General features: G+C 40.6%; 1 protein-coding gene across 1 annotated transcript in view; it reads left to right on the top strand.

The window, feature by feature from the left end:
* The window catches only part of LOC107589837 (chromodomain-helicase-DNA-binding protein 7-like), a 91,954-nt gene that overhangs the window by 13,553 nt on the left and 58,148 nt on the right, over window positions 1-20,253 (top strand). Inside the window, exon 2 of the mRNA XM_016278388.1 lies at window positions 13,025-15,015. Within this exon, the coding sequence (XP_016133874.1) occupies window positions 13,201-15,015 (1,815 nt within the window). The 5' untranslated portion in view covers window positions 13,025-13,200. The remainder of the gene's footprint in view (window positions 1-13,024; window positions 15,016-20,253) is intronic.

Below are 20,253 nucleotides of genomic sequence, written 5' to 3'. Positions count from 1 at the left end.
ATTTTATCAATATTTTTATTTTTTTTGCACCCTCAGATTCCAGATTTTCAAATAGTTGTATCTCAGCCAAATATTGTCTTATCCTAACAAACCACACATCAATGCAAAGCTTATTCATTCAGCTGTAGTATATGTATAAATCTCAATTTCAAAAAATTGACCCTTATGACTGGTTTTGTGGTCCAGGGTCACACACACACACATATGTAAATAAATATATATGTATGGGTATATATATATATATAGAGAGAGAGATATGTATATATATATATATATATATATATATATATATATATATATATATATATATATATTATTTTTATTTATTTATTTTTTTCTGATATCTTGCATTTTATTTTTCCCCAAATTCTGTGTTTTCCATTTGATTTCTTATGGATTCCGTGTTTTATGATTCAGTACAAATTTATCTTTAAAAAAATGGTGTCTAGTGAAATGAATTAATAAAACTTTAACAATTTAATCAATCTTTTAAAATGTAATCAAATAAATCAATTTACAACAAAACATTGCTTTTTTATTTTATTAGACATGATACTGCACAACTGAACTGAAAAAAATTACTTGGTTGCATGATATTCCTTAAAAAAAAAATTTTACTTTGAGAATTGCATTGTAATGTACAGATAGTAGTATATTTAGTAGGGATGGGCGATATCTTATCATTTGCAATTTATACCGGTAAAAATTCTCCACACGATAAGAATTCGTCTTCCCACGATAATAACGATAAAGTCTAGTTGTTAACATATTTCTGTGTGCGACTGTGTGGAGTGACGTGAAGAAAGGCGAACGTGAAATTGAGCAGCTCCTTCTACAATCTGGAACAGGTTTGGATGGGGCCGTACAGTGAGACAAAAATCGGTCTAAGCCTTGAGTAAATGTACTACAGTAGCACATGTGCGACACCGTTTTACATGTGTACGATGTCGTTTACAAACCTGTTGTCCAACAAAGATATTTTAATTTATTGACATGCTTTTTCTCCATATTAACTTCATAACAGTCGAGTGTTTGAAATAACGTATTTTTGTGATCAGACGTGGTTTCGTATCACAGAATAAGGCAGAAATCATACTATTTTATAGCATTATATACAGTGATAAAGGCTATGTCGATTAGCATTGCATTATAAATATACTGTATCCTTATAAAAAATACCCAAGATTGCTTAAAAACACAGATACCATATATTTTGTGCAATCGCATGTTTATGGTCTTCAGGTTTCCTCAGTTAAAATTTCTCTATCTGCGTTTTATTCAGCTACAGCGATCACTGGATACTTCTTCCTGGAGCATTACTTCTACTATGCATATGTGGAGTTTCTGCGAAAGGGTGCCCTCCGGCTTCCAGTATGAATTAAATGGTCATTACATTACGTGTGTAATCAGTAATGCTCGCAACACCCTATTTTGGGTAAAAATAGGAAAGATAATACTTTTCTCTAAAGAAACAGGATTCCCTAAATTATCGTCATTGATATCGTTATCGCAATAAATATCAGAAATTATCGTGATACATTTTAAAGCCCATATCGCCCATCCCTAATATTCAGTCATGTAATTTCAAGTTAAACCAGACTTTTATTTTGACAGTTTGTCGTGAAGGTCTTTCAGTTTTAGTTTGTTTCAGCGTGTATTTGATGGTATTTTTTCTCAAATGAAACTGCATAAAGCTGGTGAAGTGACTCTCAGAGCAGCTCTGAAGATGAAGTGCATGTGTTCATGTCCTCATATATCGAGATGCAGACGCTGAAAACACCGTGAGTCACGTTTGTTTGAGTTTGTGTATCCGATGAAACTACTCCACGGATTCACACAGAACATGCAGACTTATTAGTGACATTCACTGACTGGTTGCTGTAACATTTATTTCTATTGTGATTAATCCATACTGAGTAAAAATGTCCAGAACTTATCATCATTATTAACATAAATTTTATCATAATCTCGGTATGATATAATTTTTCGCCCGACGCTAATTTAGGCTATTTAAAGAACATGCTTGGCGGCAACTCGGAGACTCCATGCGGGCTACCAGGTGCCCACGGGCACCACGTTGGTGACCACTGTTCTAAAGGGATCAAAATGTTACTTTCCAGGGCTCCAGACTCATTCTTCCCACTGGTTGCTCTTTTGCGACTAACTTTCTCAGTTGGCCCTAAACGTACTAAGTCGTACTAACTTTCTCAGTTGACCCTAAACAAGGCCATATCTGCAGAGGAAACTGTTTTGAACTAGACTATAAAACCATAAGATACAATGACAAACTGGCTTACAAAACATTTAACAAAAACGAATAACATGAGGCATGGCATACACCACATGTTGCATTATATACCGACTAATAAATTACAGAACGTTTAGCAAACACTGAGGTATCAAATAAAAGAGCCTCCATAGCGTAACGTGAGGTAAACAGCAAAGATAACTAGCTTTTCAAAATGAAAACACAAAGAAAAGTAAAACTAAATTTGCTGTCAGTGATGGTGCTTGCATGTTTTTTATTTTCTCACAAGAATACCAACATGTTCACCTTCTCTGGTTTAAGAAGCGGTCTTTTACTTTAGCTTGAAACTATCCATCGTTTCCTCAATATTTGCGTCCTTTTTGCTGCATGCGCGCACCTTCGTGCTCGTGCAGACATGGCAAGTATAAACCAGGCTCTACACTCGAATCCATTTGGTCGCAGTCTGGAGCCCTGCTTTCTATTTTATAGATGGTGATCTTGTCTTTTTCAGTAACTTGCTCTGTCGAAAATGGAGTATTTTCCTAGCCTCGCATCGTTTTTCAAAATTTTTTATTCTTTTCAGCATCAGAACAATTTAATAAATTTTTACAAATCTAGCACAGTCTAAAATTCTTCTTTACTTTTTTGGCCTCTGCTAGTGAAACTGTCCCTATTGGGCTTTTGTCTTGGAGGATGCAAATATTGTACACTGCTTAAATATGTTTGTTTTGACCTGGCAAGGTGTTTTAGTGACTATGTATATTTGTGGTTGTGATTGGCAGCTGCTTCACTTCTTGATCTGCCCTCTAGTCTGGGGCAAGCCTGGCCACTCACTCACTGCGGTTACGATGCATGTACATCGTAGTGCTCTTGCTCTATGGCTTGTGCTCCTCCTGAGGGGTGTGGTGCTCCAGAAGGAGCCACGCTGGCACTTCGCCACATCTGTCACTCTCCAAAGAGAATTGGGTGAACGGTCAGCCTGCTGGCTTAGACACCAAATCTGATCATAGGGATTCAAATTTGCGGCTTTTGGCATGGCTGTCTTGGATCTCCCACTCTCCCCCGCTGATGCAGCAAGACTAGCATAGCACTTTGGTGAATAGGGACTGATTTATGGCTGTGTTGTTGAGACTTCTCTTCCTGCTCTTAACTAGAGCTGTGAGTAGATTAAAGCTGTGGTGCTGTCACCCACAGGCAGTAGGGCTGGGCGATATGACGATATTATCCTTTATCGACAAAGTCTTGTAAGTATCGCGATGTCGATATCAACAGTCAGATAACAGACGATTATCGACATTTTCAGAAAAAATGACACATGATAAACCTAAGTAGCAACATTTTTTTACATAGCCCCGTAGTCACTATACAGGTCTTTTTGCATGCAAGAATGAAATTTAGTATGAGGGTTGGGAATCGAAAAGCTGTTCCACATTTCTTTTCCACATTTGGAAATCAGATCAGATGCTTAAGATCAGGAATCAAATTACTTGTTATAAAATTAAATTTCAATTCGGCTTCTCGATTCCTGTATGTGCATTTATTGTGATTTTCAAGAGATTCAACAGCAAGACGACGAAATAGACCTCACTTCTGCACTCGCGCGCCGTTTTCTCCACACACACACACACACACACACACACACATGCACAAAAGCCGCCTCTTATATAGGCCTACGCGAACACTGGACTGAGCTGACTTTATTGCATTCTTACACATTCGAATAGATATATAAACTAAATTATATCAAAATATCCCATAAATACAATCGGTTATGTCTTAAGTACGTAAAAAGTTGAGAACGAAAGCATGGGTGTATTGGATCCGTGCATTGACACCAGCCGCTGCCGCCAGTCATTGTTAATCAAAGAACAAAAGAAAAGAAAATCTCTCACTGATCTTGACTGAATCACTTTTGTAACCTCAGTTTATATTTTATTTGCCTGTTGTTCAGCGCTGACTGAACTGCCCTTGTGGCAACGTGCATCTGTGTATGCGATTATTTTGGAGATGCGTTCCAATATAAATTAGCCTATTCTTATTTAGGGTATAGGCCTATTCTATTTTGATCTGCATTTTAATAAAAGTTAAAGAGAAAAAATACAAATGGTAGCACTGCATGTGTTTCTGCACAATGCGCAAAACTCCGCATTTGAACAGTCAATAGCAAATACTTAAACTAGTAACAAAACATACTTACAGTGCTATGACAATCTGGCGCTTCTGAATCAGCTAAAGTCAGAATTACCTCTTCTCCTAGGTTCATGAAACGGTCGTCCATAAAATGCATTGCTGTTCTGTTGTAAGTGATCTTAAAGATTCCTAAATGCATCTACTTTCGGAAGGCCAAATAAAGCGCTTTTGCTTTCGCCTAGAAACACACAGTGTCTACCTGCCATACTGATTGAACACTAACTGCGGTTACTGAAACCACGCCGCCTTTCTTTGCGTGCACATTTGGGCGCATTATGCAAATATTCCCACATAGTGACCTAGATATGTGGGGGCGTGTTAGAACGAGCCGTTTTAGGGGGGTGCAGCAGAGTCTTAACTTTGATAAAGAATATCTCGTTTGTTTTGAGACTTTAGTCTTTGCAACTTCAGGGATCTTATCTATGCACAATCAGCTTGTAACAGTCCAAAGAGAAAGGAAAACTTAATCGCATCATATGACCCCTTTAAACAGACTGTATAATGATGAAAAACCACAAACATGAGTTTTAATTAAAATGCGCACATTTTCAGCGCACATTTCAGTGCAACATTTTTACAGATTTATTTTAAACAGTGTATACAGTATAATTGTTTTATTAAGCTGAGATATTGCACTATAAATTCTTAATTCATTTGCAACAAAACTTTATAGGATGAAGACATTAGTATTCTCAGCTCAGCCCAACACTGAATATTATATTGTGGCCGTTGTATTTTGATTAATAAAATAAAAATGATTAAATTATCCCTGCTTCTAAATAAATAGAGCAGATATTTTTATTTAGTTAAAAACGGGCCAAAAGAGACCTCCGAACTAGTAGGCTACCAGAAAGGGGAAAAAAAACCTTAATGTTTTTGCTCAATTTCTTTTTTAATCCCTGCATGAATTGTCATACATGATAAATATCAAAAAGAAAGAGAAACATCAGAAAATAGGCATATTTTATTCAAGAAATTACTATGACATCAACATGCATTTATCATTCTTACAATCGCCGCCAGAATGTCCAACTTCACCATGATGAACTTAAAATTGGGTTCTATTATTTTTCCTCAACAGTTCTCCTCACAAAATGAAATTCATTTCAAACACAAATTTTATAAGAACGGAGTAGAATTAGAATTAGCTTTATTGCCAGGTATGTTTACACATACAAGGAATTTGTTTTAGTGACAGAAGCTCCACAGTGCAACAGAATGACAAGACAGGACATGGGTAATAAAAAGAATATACAAAATAGACAATAGGGCTGCACAATATATCGAAATATCGCAAATGTAAATATTGCAATATGCATATTGCAAGGTAGTGCGATTATCTGAATCATTTTAATAATAGGCTACTTCAATCAAAACGTTGCAAAAGGTCAAAGTTTTAGTTCGACGCATATTGCAGAAAATTGCTTGACGTTAAAAAGAGTTAAGTGGAATAAGTTGCAGAAAACAACTCTTTGCCGTCTCGTCTTGCTGTCTGACAGACTCGCACATGAAGCACAAGCCGCATCTCACACAGCGTATCTTCCGCTCTGCCGCACACATGCAAAGTGCACGCACACAGAGAGACGAGTTTCAGACGGCGCGCGGACACGGAGTTGATTCGTCTTTCGAATCAATGAAAGACACTATGCAGTGTTTTTACACTTAATTATTACATTTCTGTATCTGAATATACTACTGTTTATTTTATCTATGCTTGTAAATTGTGTATTTCCATTTTTTTTATTTTTTTTACTTACTGTTCACTTGCCTTTAATCATGTTTGAACTTTCTCAGACTATAGTTTTTGCTGTGGTATATGAAGAAGTACTTAAAGTGTATGGAAAGCAAAGGTACAATAATATAACATTTGTGTCATTACATTTTTTTTTTTGTATGTTCACATGTTAAAATTACATAAGTAATGTCACAGTTCAGTAAATGTCATACTAAAACACTGCTGGTCACTTTCAGAAGTTGTAGTGATTTTCTTTTCCAAGAAAGAATGTGAAACAAATTGGTTATATAATTTTAATTTTTAAATATAATTGAAATTGATTTTACACACTTTAAGCGTTATCGTATCGCATAATGCTTTTTTTCTTCAATATTGCACAGCCCTAATAGACAATGTACAAAACGGCAAAAACACTAAATATAATATAGACAATTAAGTATGTACTGTATGATGTGCAAATTTGAAATGTAAAAAATGTATGCGTGTTAAATAAATGTATAATAGTGTTGTGTGTTCCACGTTTATTGTCAAGTGTTCATGAGATGGATTGCCTGAGGGAAGAAACTGTTCCTGTGTCTGGCCGTTCTGGTGCGCAGCACTCTGTAGTGTCGACCAGATGGCAACAGTTCAAAGAAGGGAGTGTGCTGGATGTGAGGGGTCCAGAGTGATTTTGCCAGCCCTTTTGCTCACTCTGGATGAGTACAGTTCTTGGAGAGTAGGGAGGGGGTTGTACCAGTGATTCGCTCACTGGTACAGTGATATTAGCAACACCAAAATAACAGCAAAGTTAATGTTTTCTGTTAGTTTAAGCACAAACTAAGAAAAGTAAAACCAAACTTTGTGGCAATAATTAAGACCAAACTGAACATGGTATGTTGCTTTATCACAGTGAAGTCTGTTCCTCTTCTCATCGAGAACATGAGCTGCTGCACTGAACTGTCTATCGCTGTCAGTGCTTGTGCACGGAGCAGACAAGTACTCGTGTGCCATCTTTGTATGTATGTATCACACTCATATCACATCTAGTTGTTTTGGATAAGAATTAGGGATGCACCGAATATTCGGCGTTTTCCTTTTCTGTGCCGCGTTCCTCTCATATTCAGCGTAGCGATCGGAATGTTTGGATTTCAGGTGATTAATTAAACCCGACGTGGATAAAGTCTTTGCAGATGCACCCCCTCTTGAAATTTCGGCATTACATGTTTTGCAAATCGCTGTCTGGTGGTCTTTCGCAGATATACTGAAATACGTCCACACCGCAGAAATGTTGCTTCAGACAAGCACGTGCAGGTCGCGGTTTCTGTTTGCGTCATCAAAACATTTCGGCCGTATTGTTTCGGTGATAAAAGTCTTTCGGCCGAAAACCGAAAATGCACTTTTGGGCCATTTTCGGCCGAAAATTTTCGGTGGCCGAATATTCGGTGCATCCCTAGTATGTGTTTATGGTGCATGTCGGCTATGTTGTCTCGGCGGGGGCATGGTGGAGGTGGGGCTTAGGCAGACAATATTATCGGATACTTCGATATTTTTTAAGGCGATTATTGATAAGATATTTGATATATCGCCCAGCCCTAACAGGCAGACATCTCCTCCCAATCACTCCTCCTATTAAGATTAGCTGTGGTTGGAATGGTCAGCCTGTGTCACCACCTTTAAAGTCCGCATGAAATCAAAATTGACTATTTACTATACTAACGCACATTGCTAGTCTTGATGTAAACAATTATTCCGTGCAAGATAATCCGCTGAAAAAAATTGTCTTGGTAATCTTTAATTAAAATCTGAACATTTACTTCCGCTCTGGAATGGCATTCCTTTTCTGATGACATCAGTTTGACGGCTTGGGCAGAATATCCTTAAACGCACCCCTCCAACCATTAGATAGCTATGAGTAAGAGACAGAGAGGAGGAGCGCAAACATAAAACCATGCCCTCTATTCAATATTCTGTTTCAGCTGGAAATACGTCACTACACTGAAATAAAGTCGGCAGCAACTTCCGGTTCACGCGGACTTTAAGGCTTCATGACAAAAAAAAAAAAGTTAAGGATGGTTCAGTTAAGTTCACCTCAAAGGGGGATGCCTTGCTTTTTATATATATAAATTAGGGCTGTGCGATTAATCAAAATCGTCATAAAATCACGATTTGAGCTTGCGCGATTTCTAAATCGCTTTATAGCCCGATTTTCCCGCCCCGACCTCCCGCAGTATGCTATCCGAACCAATCAGAATGCAGAAGGCCTAAATGGAGCACGAGAACAGAACAGACCGGGCGGGCATGCAAATGTAATGCCAGGTCCACACGGTGTCTGTGGTGTGTATTTTTTCCGCGCCCATGTTAACCGATCAGAGCGTTCACACTGCACGTGATTGCGGTCCTTTATATATATAAATTAGGGCTGTGCGATTAATCAAAATCGTCATAAAATCACGATTTGAGCTTGCGCGATTTCTAAATCGCTTTATAGCCCGATTTTCCCGCCCCGACCTCCCGCAGTATGCTATCCGAACCAATCAGAATGCAGAAGGCCTAAATGGAGCACGAGAACAGAACAGACCGGGCGGGCATGCAAATGTAATGCCAGGTCCACACGGTGTCTGTGGGGTGTATTTTTTCCGCGCCCATGTTAACCGATCAGAGCGTTCACACTGCACGTGATTGCGGTCCACAGTGCGCTCCAGGAGCGGTGTGTCTGCAGCAGTCATGCTGCGATCGTTTCCACACGGAGTCTATAGGCCCGGGTATACTTCACTCTCCACGTTCCGTTCCCTCTCGTGCACAGCCGCGACGAGCTCGACACAGGCACAAGTCTATTTCTGCTGTGCTACACGCACTGAATTAAAGTGACAGCGTATTATTCACGGTAAAAATTATCATGGATTGACACGGAAATTTTGTAATTACACCATAAATGCATATAATTAAAGTCTACCGTTTCAGTCAACACATGGCTTTTTGGCTAGATTTAAAACAAGGAAAAGTGCACTTTTAGATAAACAAGGCAATAATAGATAGGCCTGTCGCAATAATCAATATCGACTTATCGCGCGATACATGTACATGACCGCAATAATTTTTGGTGACGCAATATATCGCCCATTATATTTACTTAAAAATGAATGTCCCCATGTTTTGTACATTCCACTTGCACCGGTGTCTTTTGCAGCTTCTCGTACATAACGTGGTGTAGTCATGAGGTGCTAGTTCTAATTTTAAAAATGCTTCTACAAAAAGTTTCATCTGCAGATATGGCCTTGTTTAGGGATCTGTGCCTTTGTGCATACGGACATCTGACTGCTAAGTAGGGCTGAACGATTTTGTTAATCTAATTGTGATTTTTTTTGACTAATATTGCGATTGCGATTTAATATGCAATTATTTTTTAAAGCTCTATGTTCTGTATTATTCAACAAAGACAAGCTATAAATCATTGTATAGTATGACCAACACACTATTAGATAGATTAAACATAAATGTTCTTTTCTGTAGGCCAGGCCTATATGTTACGATGAAATTAGGTGATGCATGAATTGAAATCACAATATATTGACTGATTTGTTGAACTTCCAACCTTATAAGCATGTAATAATTGTTTAAATAGCCTGGTGTAAACATTAATATGAAAGTCAGTAACAAATCACATGAACTAAAGTAGATTGCAGTAATATAAAAACAAATCTGTTGCTTTACCACACTACTTTATGTAATTCAAACACTAATTCACACTGTCTGTTAACTTTAGACCAGTGGTTCTCAAATTCGTGGTCGCACCCCCCTTTAAACCTATAAAAAAAATCTGCCCCCCTTTCCCGAATCCCCATTCCACCTCAGACTACCAAATAATTTCATTAAACATTATGAAAAATTAATGCTTTTCATTTAAAAAAACCTACAGGGAAAAAAAATCACCTGCATCACTTGAAAAATAGCATAGAGAGAATAACTGTTACTATTATTATTATTCTCTCGCTGTTATTTATTTATTTTTTGTGGGTTACACCGGACACGAGCGGCAAAATACAGTAGAAACCATTATAATCAGTGACGCTGTGTACACTGGATGCGGCGCGACATTAAACTGATGCCTTGTTCTATTTATGACGTACTGACACAAAGTTAAAATGATTTGCAACGGTCGCTTTGTTGCGTCTAGTGTAGAGCTGTTGCAGTGCGACGCAACAACTGTAGCGTCCGGGATAGACACGGTGAGAGAAGCCGAAAACGAGATATGCCTCATCATATTTTCTGCATTTAGCTTTTAAATGGCCAGCACCTGCCTGGGTCTGTGCGACTTCATCTATGGCTTTTCTCTTAGCTTTCACAAACCGATCCATCTCCCATTCTAAGTTACGTCCTTTGGCAGTTTACTGTTTTATTTCTTTTCTTTTTCTGCTGATGGCCCGTGCTCGACTTGAAGCAGCGCTGCTTAGACCGATGGGTGTGTGTCAACAAAGTACTGCGAGAGCTATAAGAGAGCGCGGACGTCTCCTTATGCTTTCTCTCACCGTACTTTGATGTCATACACCGATCTATCTTTAAGTGGAACACACCTCTTCACTCTCGTGTCACGTGACCGAGTGTAATCGCAGCCTCTGCGATTGAAAAATCGCGTTTTCTCATATCGCGATATCGCAAATGCAAATAATCGTTCAGCCCTACTGCTAAGTAGTGATTGTGTTTTTCAGCAATAGTGTGCACCCTTAAATTACAGAGAAAAGAAGGTCCGGGAAAAATCTTTAGATGAAAATATCCACATACAAGTTCTTTGTGTATTTTTCTTTTTTTTTCTACGTGTTACTTTGCACTTTTTGTTAGAAAATGTTTATTTACTATTTATTCAGTTTTTTTTAAGGTATCTAATATTTTGATACTTAATTTCCATGATCTAAATATTCTTAATGTAAAGTTTGTTGTCATTTGGAAGTGTGTAGGCCTTCTTGCATTATTATGCTATTACTTTGATTATATATTCTGTGGCATAAAATGGCTTTTAAAATGACAATAATATCGCTTATCGTAATTATTTCTGGCGCAATATATCGCACAACAAAAAGTTGTTATCGTGACAGGCCTAATAATAGATGGCACTCGTGGTGGTAGTAAAAGTTATATTTGAGTTTAAACGTGAATGTCTATGAAAGATTGTACTGTGATAAAAGAAAATCACAATGCTGAAAAAGCATTTTCAGAAACAACGTTTGGATTTGAAATCAAAATAATAGATAAATGTTGTGTTTGTGGTAAACAGCCGCGGATCAGGAGCGGACTGCAAACGCGTCCTGTGCGAAAGCAAAATGAGTCCGTGCTGCTTCTGCACCGCATACACAGATGGCGTACGTGTGAACTTGGCGCAACAAATCTATTTCAACATCTGAGGCAACGCCACAAAGAGCTCTGACCAATGCATGGCAAAAAAAAAAAAATCCCTGGACACAGGATTTTTTTTTTTCTGCCATATGTCTATTCTAGAGACATTTTGTTACACCTTTACTTGATTATTTTGCCTTATGTCTGTTTTAGAGACATGTTACAGCTTTTTGATAAAGCTCTATCAAATTCACACTAAATGCATTAATGACTGTAAAGCATGTCTGTGTGTGTCAAAATCGTGATTAAAATCGAAATCGCAATATTGATCAAAGAAATCGCGATAGGTTTTTTTTTTTGGTCCATATCGCACAGCCCTAATATAAATCAATGGTCTTTTTCCTTACCTGTGGAATGAATATTTGCTTTGTGTGGTTTGTAGCAGTGACTTTTCTAGTTTTACTCGCTTTATTTCTCTCTCTGTCATTTGTTGCTATAGAGTTGAATAGCAATGAACTATGAAGCTTCATGTCCTCAGAACTTTTGTGGCACAGGTTGTTTTAAGGATGCCTAAAACGCAACATGCTGAAGCTTGTTTTTTCAGTGTGGCACGTTGATCCTCAGATTAGGCTGGTCAGTATAGATTTTCACCAGGATAGTTTTAGCAGCCATGTGGAGAGGCCTAGAGAGAGAGGAAAATTGGGGGTTGGGTGAAGGAGAAATCAGATGGGAGGAGTTTGAGATGGGGGTGGACATTTTTTTTTTCTTGTGGGGTAGTTGAAGTTGAGGCGGCACATTCTTCGCCCACCCCCCTCTCATACATACATAACACCTCCTACATGTGCATATTAACTCACTAATTCATATACACACATGGAGGTAGTTGTGGTTGAGTAGGACATCTTAGCAGGCCGCATTTTCCCCACCCTTGCCTGGTTTATCTCACATCTGCATAATTCCCCCTGCTCATCTGATTATCTCACACTTGGGACAAGCTAGTTAGGTATGCAAAGTGTATATGAATTTACACAACTCATACTCTAAAATGCTTCAGAAACTCAAAAATGCAGCCGGCAACAGGGCTGGTTTTAAGACTTGGCATGAGCAGGTGGGCTGCCTGCTTGTGTTCCTACATCTGCCTGCCTGGTCTGGCAGCTGCTGTTGTTTAACTACTACTGCTTCTTCTGCTGCCTCACTCTAAACTCCTTTGTTCTTTCCCCACCATCAATGAATTGTAAAGATTGAATGAATTTAGGCTTGGTGCCTGTGTATGTTGGCCCTTTTGTTTGGAAGCAGAAGGAACCGAGGGTGGGGACTGGGATCAAAGGTTGGCAAAGAGTCAGTTACAACTGATTTAACTGCAAAAAAAACATACAAAAAAATAACTGTCTCACCACCGTTCAACTGTTCTTGTGTATCTCAACAGCTTTTACTCACTGGCTGAAAATTTAAGAGTGGTTAAAGTTAACAAAATGGAAGAGGCTTGCTCTCACGTAGAACTATTTGTGTTAATGCTCCCTCTCTCTCTCTCCCTTCCTCTCCAGGTCCTGTAACCGGACTTTGCCTGACGCTGCATTCTCTGAGAGAATTAAGGAAATATGGAGTGACATGCTGCAGATTAGTTAGCGGATTAGTGGCTTTGAGGACATCCACCTCTGTGTGAGTACACATTCCCTGTCCTGCTTCTGAAGCTCGGCTGCACAGCAGGAGCTCTGCAGCCATGGCTGACCCAGGTATGATGAGCCTCTTTGGAGATGATGGGAATCTGTTCTCGGATGAGTTGGAGGGCCTGGGGGACTGTGGCTACCCCCAAGGTCAGGCAAATCCCATGAGTCAACAGATGCCCCATGAGCACCAAGGCTACGGGCAGCTCCCCTCTCCTCTTCACCTCTCCTCACCTGCTGTACCTGGACAGGCCAAGCTTGGCCACCATTTTGACCACTTCAATCAGTATGAGCAGCCCAAGATGCATCCAATGGACCAGCAGGGGGGCCGGATGATGGGGAACGGACCAGTAAATGGCATATCCTCCCCTCATTCCCGCTATCACGGTCCTCCGCCTGGTGCGGGAGGGTCTGCAGGGCATCATGTCTACCCGGGAGCACAAGGAGATGGACTGAGCCAGTCATTCCCAGATGGCAGAAATGCGTGGGGCGCTCAAGCAATGCAAGTGCCCGATCAAGCTAGACCCACTTTCCAGCAGCAACCACCACAAGCTTCGTCTCATCAGCACGGCCCTGCCGGACCACAAGGACATGCCCACCAAATGAGCCCTTTTATCGGCCATGGTGACTATGGCATGCAGGGCCACAACCAGACCCAAACGCCTCCCAGAATGAACCACTTTCCCCAAGGCCTCCCTCAGGAAGCCAGTCATTTCATGGGTCAAGTGGGGATGACTCAGAATCCTGGCATGTCGGGACCCCCCATGCGTCACCCGGCACAGCCTCCTCAGCAGCATCAGCAACCCAATCAGCAATTTCTCCACAGGCCTGGCCAGGGTCCGGTTCATCCGGAGACTGTCGCCAGCCACAACCCACAGTTCCCACAAAGCCCTTCACGACAGCAGCAGCAACAACAGCAGCAGCAGCAGGTCATGGGCGGTAGACCCCACCAAAACATGGGATATAACATGCACAACCAGCAAGTCCCTTCCAACACTGTAAACAGCTCAGGGCAGTACCCTCCCTATCCTTCGTACGGCAACCTTAATCAGGGATTAGCCAACACTTCAGGGATGAGTCCCAATTTGAGCCTTACCACCAGCAGCAACCCTAATGCAACCGTGACCCAGGTGCAGCGCTACCCTGTCCCGACAGGGCCCCAGCGCTATCCAACACCTGGAGCTCAACAGGGACCAATGCACCAGCAGCCCATTCTTGTGAACCAAATCAACACCCAGCCTATGCATCCAGCTCAGAACCAGGCTACAGCCCAGCAGAAGCTGCAGCAACAGCATTTACCGCCTCCACCTCAGGGATCATACGCCTCGCCTCCTTCCATGTCGCCCATGAGGAACCTGGCTACCCCTGCAGGCACCCCTCCTCCCCAGCAGGGCCGCCCACCCAGTGCAGGTTTGGGAACTGATGTGGGCGGCTACCCCGGCGTGCCGCATCAATCTCAAGGCCCAATGGCTCATGCCCAGAGAGGAGCCTGCCCCATGAATGCAGCTCAGCAGCATCCCCACCAACAGCTGCCATCACATCCCTCACACCCACATCCTCCACCAACCCAGATATACGCTGCTTTGTCACCCAGTCACAGGGCCACGGGCGCTCAAGGAAAACCTCCAGCAGGACTGGGTGCGAACCACACAGAGCCGCAGGACCAGAGGCTGCTTGCCCAACAATCTCAGCGCCAGCAGCTGCAGACGCCCCCATTGCCTTTCCAGCTGCAGCAGGTGCACACCCCTCCCTCGATTCCCCTGTCACAAACACACCTGGCTGTGCACTGCCAGAGCTCTCCTCCGTCTCAGCAGGCATGGGCACCTCCTCACCAGTCGCCTCCACCCATGCAGAAAGTGCCTCACATGCAGGTGAGTTGTGCAAATGAAGCATGCCTTCCATTGCCATTTAAAAGTATTTTGGAAAGTCCGTGTTGTGCACGTGGGTGGCAGAAGGCCCATTTGAGGGTTTCTCTTACCAGCTATGGTGCCGCCTGTGCCCCACAAGTGTGAAAATGGATTTTTGCAGCTGTTTGTTTCCTCCTCGCTGCATATCCTGGCCCTCCCCAAGACACAGGCGCCACAGTGCTAATCTCCTAACCCCCACCCCTCCCCCATTCCCACTCTGAAGGGGAAATGCTCCCTTCCTGCTCGCAGTAACCATCACACTCCTCCCCCGTCTGCACTCCTTCCGTTCCCCTCTTGCTCTTGCTCACTGTCTGTCTGCATAATTTCTGTCTCTCTCTCTCGCTCTGCTCTTTCTGTTTGCTTTGCCTGTCTCAGAGGACTCATGCGTGAGTTAATGGCGTACAGCAGGATGCCTCCTGTTTGGGAGGGTGGTGGAGTTAGCCAGTGGGAAAGAGAGGTTAGCAGCTCAATAGCTGCGTGTGTCACATGCTTCTGATGCCATTAGTTTGTTTTGCTCTGAAAGCCTCTTTCTCTGGTGACCCATTCACACACAATGGCTGCTGTTATTCCAGCATGCAGATCCTGCACATAGCATTTTTATGTCTCGTTATCTCACTCATACCACTGTTGACAACCATGGCTCAATGTCAGTGGTGGTGTCTGGCTGATTGTGTGATGATATATAGTTTTGTGGTTGACATTTAAGATCAGTCAGTATTCATATACCTCACTTGTGACCTAGATGAAGCGCATAGATTTAAGTCGACTGCTTTCACTGTAGCTAATAAGCCATCTTGTTTTTGTCCCAATCATGAATTGCCTAAAGACATTAATCCTCCAATTAATCCTAACATCTTTTCTATCTACTATGGTGTGATTTGATTTGAAGTTGGCAGGAAATAAAAATTCAGCCTATTTTCTATATGTTGCTGATCTTGCTAATCACACATTTTTTCTGAAATCATGATTAATCGCTACAAAATTGTTGTCTCTATGAATTGTCTCTGAACTCTTTACCTTTTCTGACTCTCTTCAGGTCTTGAAGTCTCTACTAATGAGCTGACTAGTTGAATCGGGTGTGTTAGATGAGGGAGACAGTTCTGGGCTGCTCCAGGAGAGTTTTGAAAACCACTGCATTTCAGAGACATGTTCTTAAATGTAACTCGTATAACAAATACTTGCATGCACAGTTTTAAGGCAGCTTTAATTGCCTTTTGAGGTGAAGTTGGAGTGCGTAAAGACATTCTGCGTCTAAATAAACAGTTCTTGTCAAGAAAAAAGACGGGGAGTGAGGTTGCCAACCCTAGATCCACCCCTATGTTAATTGTATTAAATATAGGGATGAAACGATTAGTCGACATTAGGGATGGGTGATATCTTATGTTTGCGATATACTGTTAAAAATTCTCCCCACGATAATGAGTCTTCCCGCGATAATAATGATAGTCTAGTTGTTGGCATATTTCTGTGTGCGAAAGTGCAGAGCGGCATGAAAGGCGGACGTGAAATTGAGGAGTCTATATCGCTAAATGAGGAGCTTGAGCTCCTTTTACAGTCTGTAACTAGTTTGGGTTAGGGCTGTACAGTGCACAAAAAATCGGTCTGAATAAATGTACTACAGTAGCACGTGTGCGATACAGTTTTGTATGTGTATGAGCCTGTTTACAAACCTGTTGTCCAGCAAAGATATAATTTATTGACATGCTTTTTCTCCAAATTAACTTAACATAGCCGAGTGTATGAGTGTATACTTTTTGTGACCAGACGTGGTTTCAGATTAAAGAATGATAGTATTATATACAGTGATAAAGGCCTTGTCGATTAACATTGCATTATAAATATGCTTTCCTTTATAAAAAATACCCAAGATTGAAGAACATGGATAAACCATATATTTTGTGCAATCTTATGTTTATTTTCCTCAAGTTTCATCAGTTAAAGTGTCTCTATCTCCGTTGTGCGTTTTATTCAGCGATAACTGGATACCTTCCTGGAGCGTCGTCAGTAGGGATGGGTATCGTTTTCATTTTATCGATACCGGTACTTATCGATACTATTTGGTGCAAAAAAATATGAAGTGAAAAGTTGCTGAAAATTTTAGTTATTTTATTACTGCTGAACTTCAGCAACTGTATTCAGTGCTTCCCACACATAGACTTTATTTGGGCGGGCCGCTCGGGTATATTAACGGCCGCCCAAGTATATATGGAGAAACACTTTTGCTTTTATTATTTTTATCCTCATACTTTTTTTTTTTTATCCGCCCAAAATAATGAAACCATCCGCGATCGATTAACTAGTGGAAAATCTCCCCTCGCCCTACACGTTTCGTGTCTGCTTGTTCTGTGTGCACGATAACTGTTTACTCATGCTGACGTTCCCATGTGCGCTGCAGAGATGTGGCGGATATTTCACAAAGACATGGCTCGACAGTGCGGGCGCTTCAGTCGCAAATAAAAATAGATGTGCGCGAACTGTAAAATGTATTTAAGGAGCACGTGTGCGAATAAAGCAAAATCCCTCCGGGTGAGTTTTCTTAAATTGAATGTCATATAATTCTTCAATACATGAAATGGTAAAACAAACGTCTTAATGATCATTTTAAGTCGTCTTATTTTTGGGGATGGAAAAACATAAGTCGCGATACAGCCTATAGTTTCCGTTGTGACGGTGAGGAAATTTTCCCAACAGTTAATCGACGTGTGACAACACCGATAATACCGGTATCACCGCGGAGGCGGGGCGGGGGTGTTCCCTCTTTTCCTCGCTTTCCTTCACTTTTAAATAGCTTGGTAAAGCGGCGTGCGCATTTTACTTTCACTTTGAAATAGCGGCAATTCGGCGTAAAGCAATTGTTCGTTTTTAGTTCGTTAGAATTTTCCCTCTTTTCCTCGATTTCCGTCGCTTTTAAATAGGTTAAAAGCACCGTGTTCATTTTACTTTCACTTTTGAATTAGCGGCAGTTAGGTGTCAATTGCTTGAATGCAACAACAAAATACAACGTTAAACTCACTTTAGCGAATATACAGTGGGGCAAAAAAGTATTTAGTCAGCCACCAATTGTGCAAGTTCTCCCACTTAAAAAGATGAGAGAGGCCTGTAATTTTCATATAGGTATACCTCTACTATGAGAGACAAAATTAAAAATCTTACAATGTGATTTTCTGGATTTTTTTGGAGGCACGGCATATACACCTTGATGTCAAATAAAATAAATAAATGACAGTTTTAAATAAAGTAAAAATCAGCAAACAATGTGTGACCAATTAAATAAGAAACGAATGTTTAAAAAAACCTTCCAAAATCACCTTAGATAAACGGCAAAAGTCAACGGGCTTTTCAAAATCCAAAATATTGCCAAACAGGCGCTTTTGTATTTAGTTTCGAAACTAAATCATCCGCGATCGTCTTGTCTGTCTCACCTCACTCTTCAGTCAGCTCAACTCACTCTACTCGCTGGATAAATGAAATCTGATCTGTGATGCTGTCGCTCGGCACGCGCATTGAGCAGCCGCGTTCAGTTTTTAATTGTAGTGTCTGTTCTTTTACTGAACTAAATGATTTTTATTTCTATAAAAAATCAAAACACCGGTATCACCGTCAGCACTGTCTATCGCAGCAAGCCTACAGCCTACAGAACACTGCAAAAGGAATTTAGCCTATTTTGCGTTACAAAAATAAAATACCACATCAAAAACAACTAGATTAATATAAATTTCAAATATTAAAGTGTTAAAGACAAGTAAACGGTCAGTAATAAGATGGGAACAAACAAATCAATTAGCAATATCATAAATAAATACAACTGAACACAATTTCAGGTACAGAAACTGTAATTAAAAGTTTAAAAACACTGCATAGTTTTCTTTTCATAACTAAAATATAGATTAATCAAAGTTATTAATATATTCAGTCAAGATCAGTGAATGATTTTCTTTTATTCTTTGATTAACATTAATGACAGGCAGCGCATTTATTAGGCTGCTGTCTCTTTAACACCGAATGAACGCAGATCTAAAAATACTATACATGTATGTTTTCTTTCTCATCTGTTTACGTTCACATAAGACAAAAACTGCTGTGTTTATGATTAGGGGTGCTCCGATTGATCGGCTACCGATCACCATTGGCCGATAATCACGTTGGGATGATCGATCGGCGGTCTCTAAAAAGGCAGATTTAAAAAAAACGATCTCAACTGATGACACTGTCGTGAGAGGTTTGGCACGACATGCAGCGGCACCGTCTCAGTCTCTGTCCGGCGCAGGTGAAACAATTATAATTCTGAAGGTGAGGTACTCCCCTTCATATTTCTTCATTAAATAACTTATAAAGTAATTTGAAAACCTTGTGTGAGATGTAATTTCACAAACAGCGTGAGTGAATCACTCTCAAAAATCGCTCTCTCGCTCTCAAATTATGCAAATGGATTCAAATCACCACACATCGCGTCTTGTCTGTAAGCAGCTGCACAGTTGACACGGGTATTGTCACTTGCACAGTCGAGGCAGTGTCACATCGTCACTAAAGTTGATATTGCATTTCTTTAAAAAATTTTGCCAGTGTTTAACCATTCCTGGAGACCGTGCGCTCATGCCCACTCACAGTGCACACACATAATGCCAGGTTCACATTACTCCGTTTTCAGTGCATACGTGGTGCGTATTTTTTCCGCACTCATGTTAACGGATTAAAGCGTTCACTGCACACGGTTCGGTCCGGCAGTGTGTTCAGGAGCAGTGTGTCTGCAGCACTGCAGAGATCGTTTCCGCACCGAGTCTATTGCTGTGCTGAATTAAAGTAACTGCGCATTGTTTGCAGTAAATACGAACATGGATTGATACGAAATTTTAGTAATTACACCATAAATGCATATTATTAAAGTCTACTGTGTTTCACAGTCAACACATATGGCTTTTTGGCTAGGTTTAAAGGGAACGAGCACTTTTAGATAAACAAAGCAATAATAGATGCACTCGTTGAGGTAGGAAAACAAAGTTCTTTATGAACCGCAGGATTGCTTGTAATAAAGATTTAAATGCTAAAGAAAAGGCAGTAGAGCTGTCTATTTCTGTCAATGGTAAGTAGGGCTGGATATCGTTCAAAAATGTTCGATACCGATACCTTGACTTCGATACGGTTCCTGAACGATACTTTTTTCGATACCAATTTTATGAAATCTATTTTAACAAGATTACATTA

The sequence above is a fragment of the Sinocyclocheilus grahami genome, unplaced genomic scaffold, assembly GCF_001515645.1.
Source record: "Sinocyclocheilus grahami isolate Dianchi unplaced genomic scaffold, SAMN03320097.WGS_v1.1 scaffold121.1, whole genome shotgun sequence".
Lineage (NCBI taxonomy): Eukaryota > Metazoa > Chordata > Actinopteri > Cypriniformes > Cyprinidae > Sinocyclocheilus > Sinocyclocheilus grahami.
Note: the sequence above shows the minus strand (reverse complement) of the source record. Positions and strands in the feature narration are given on the sequence as shown.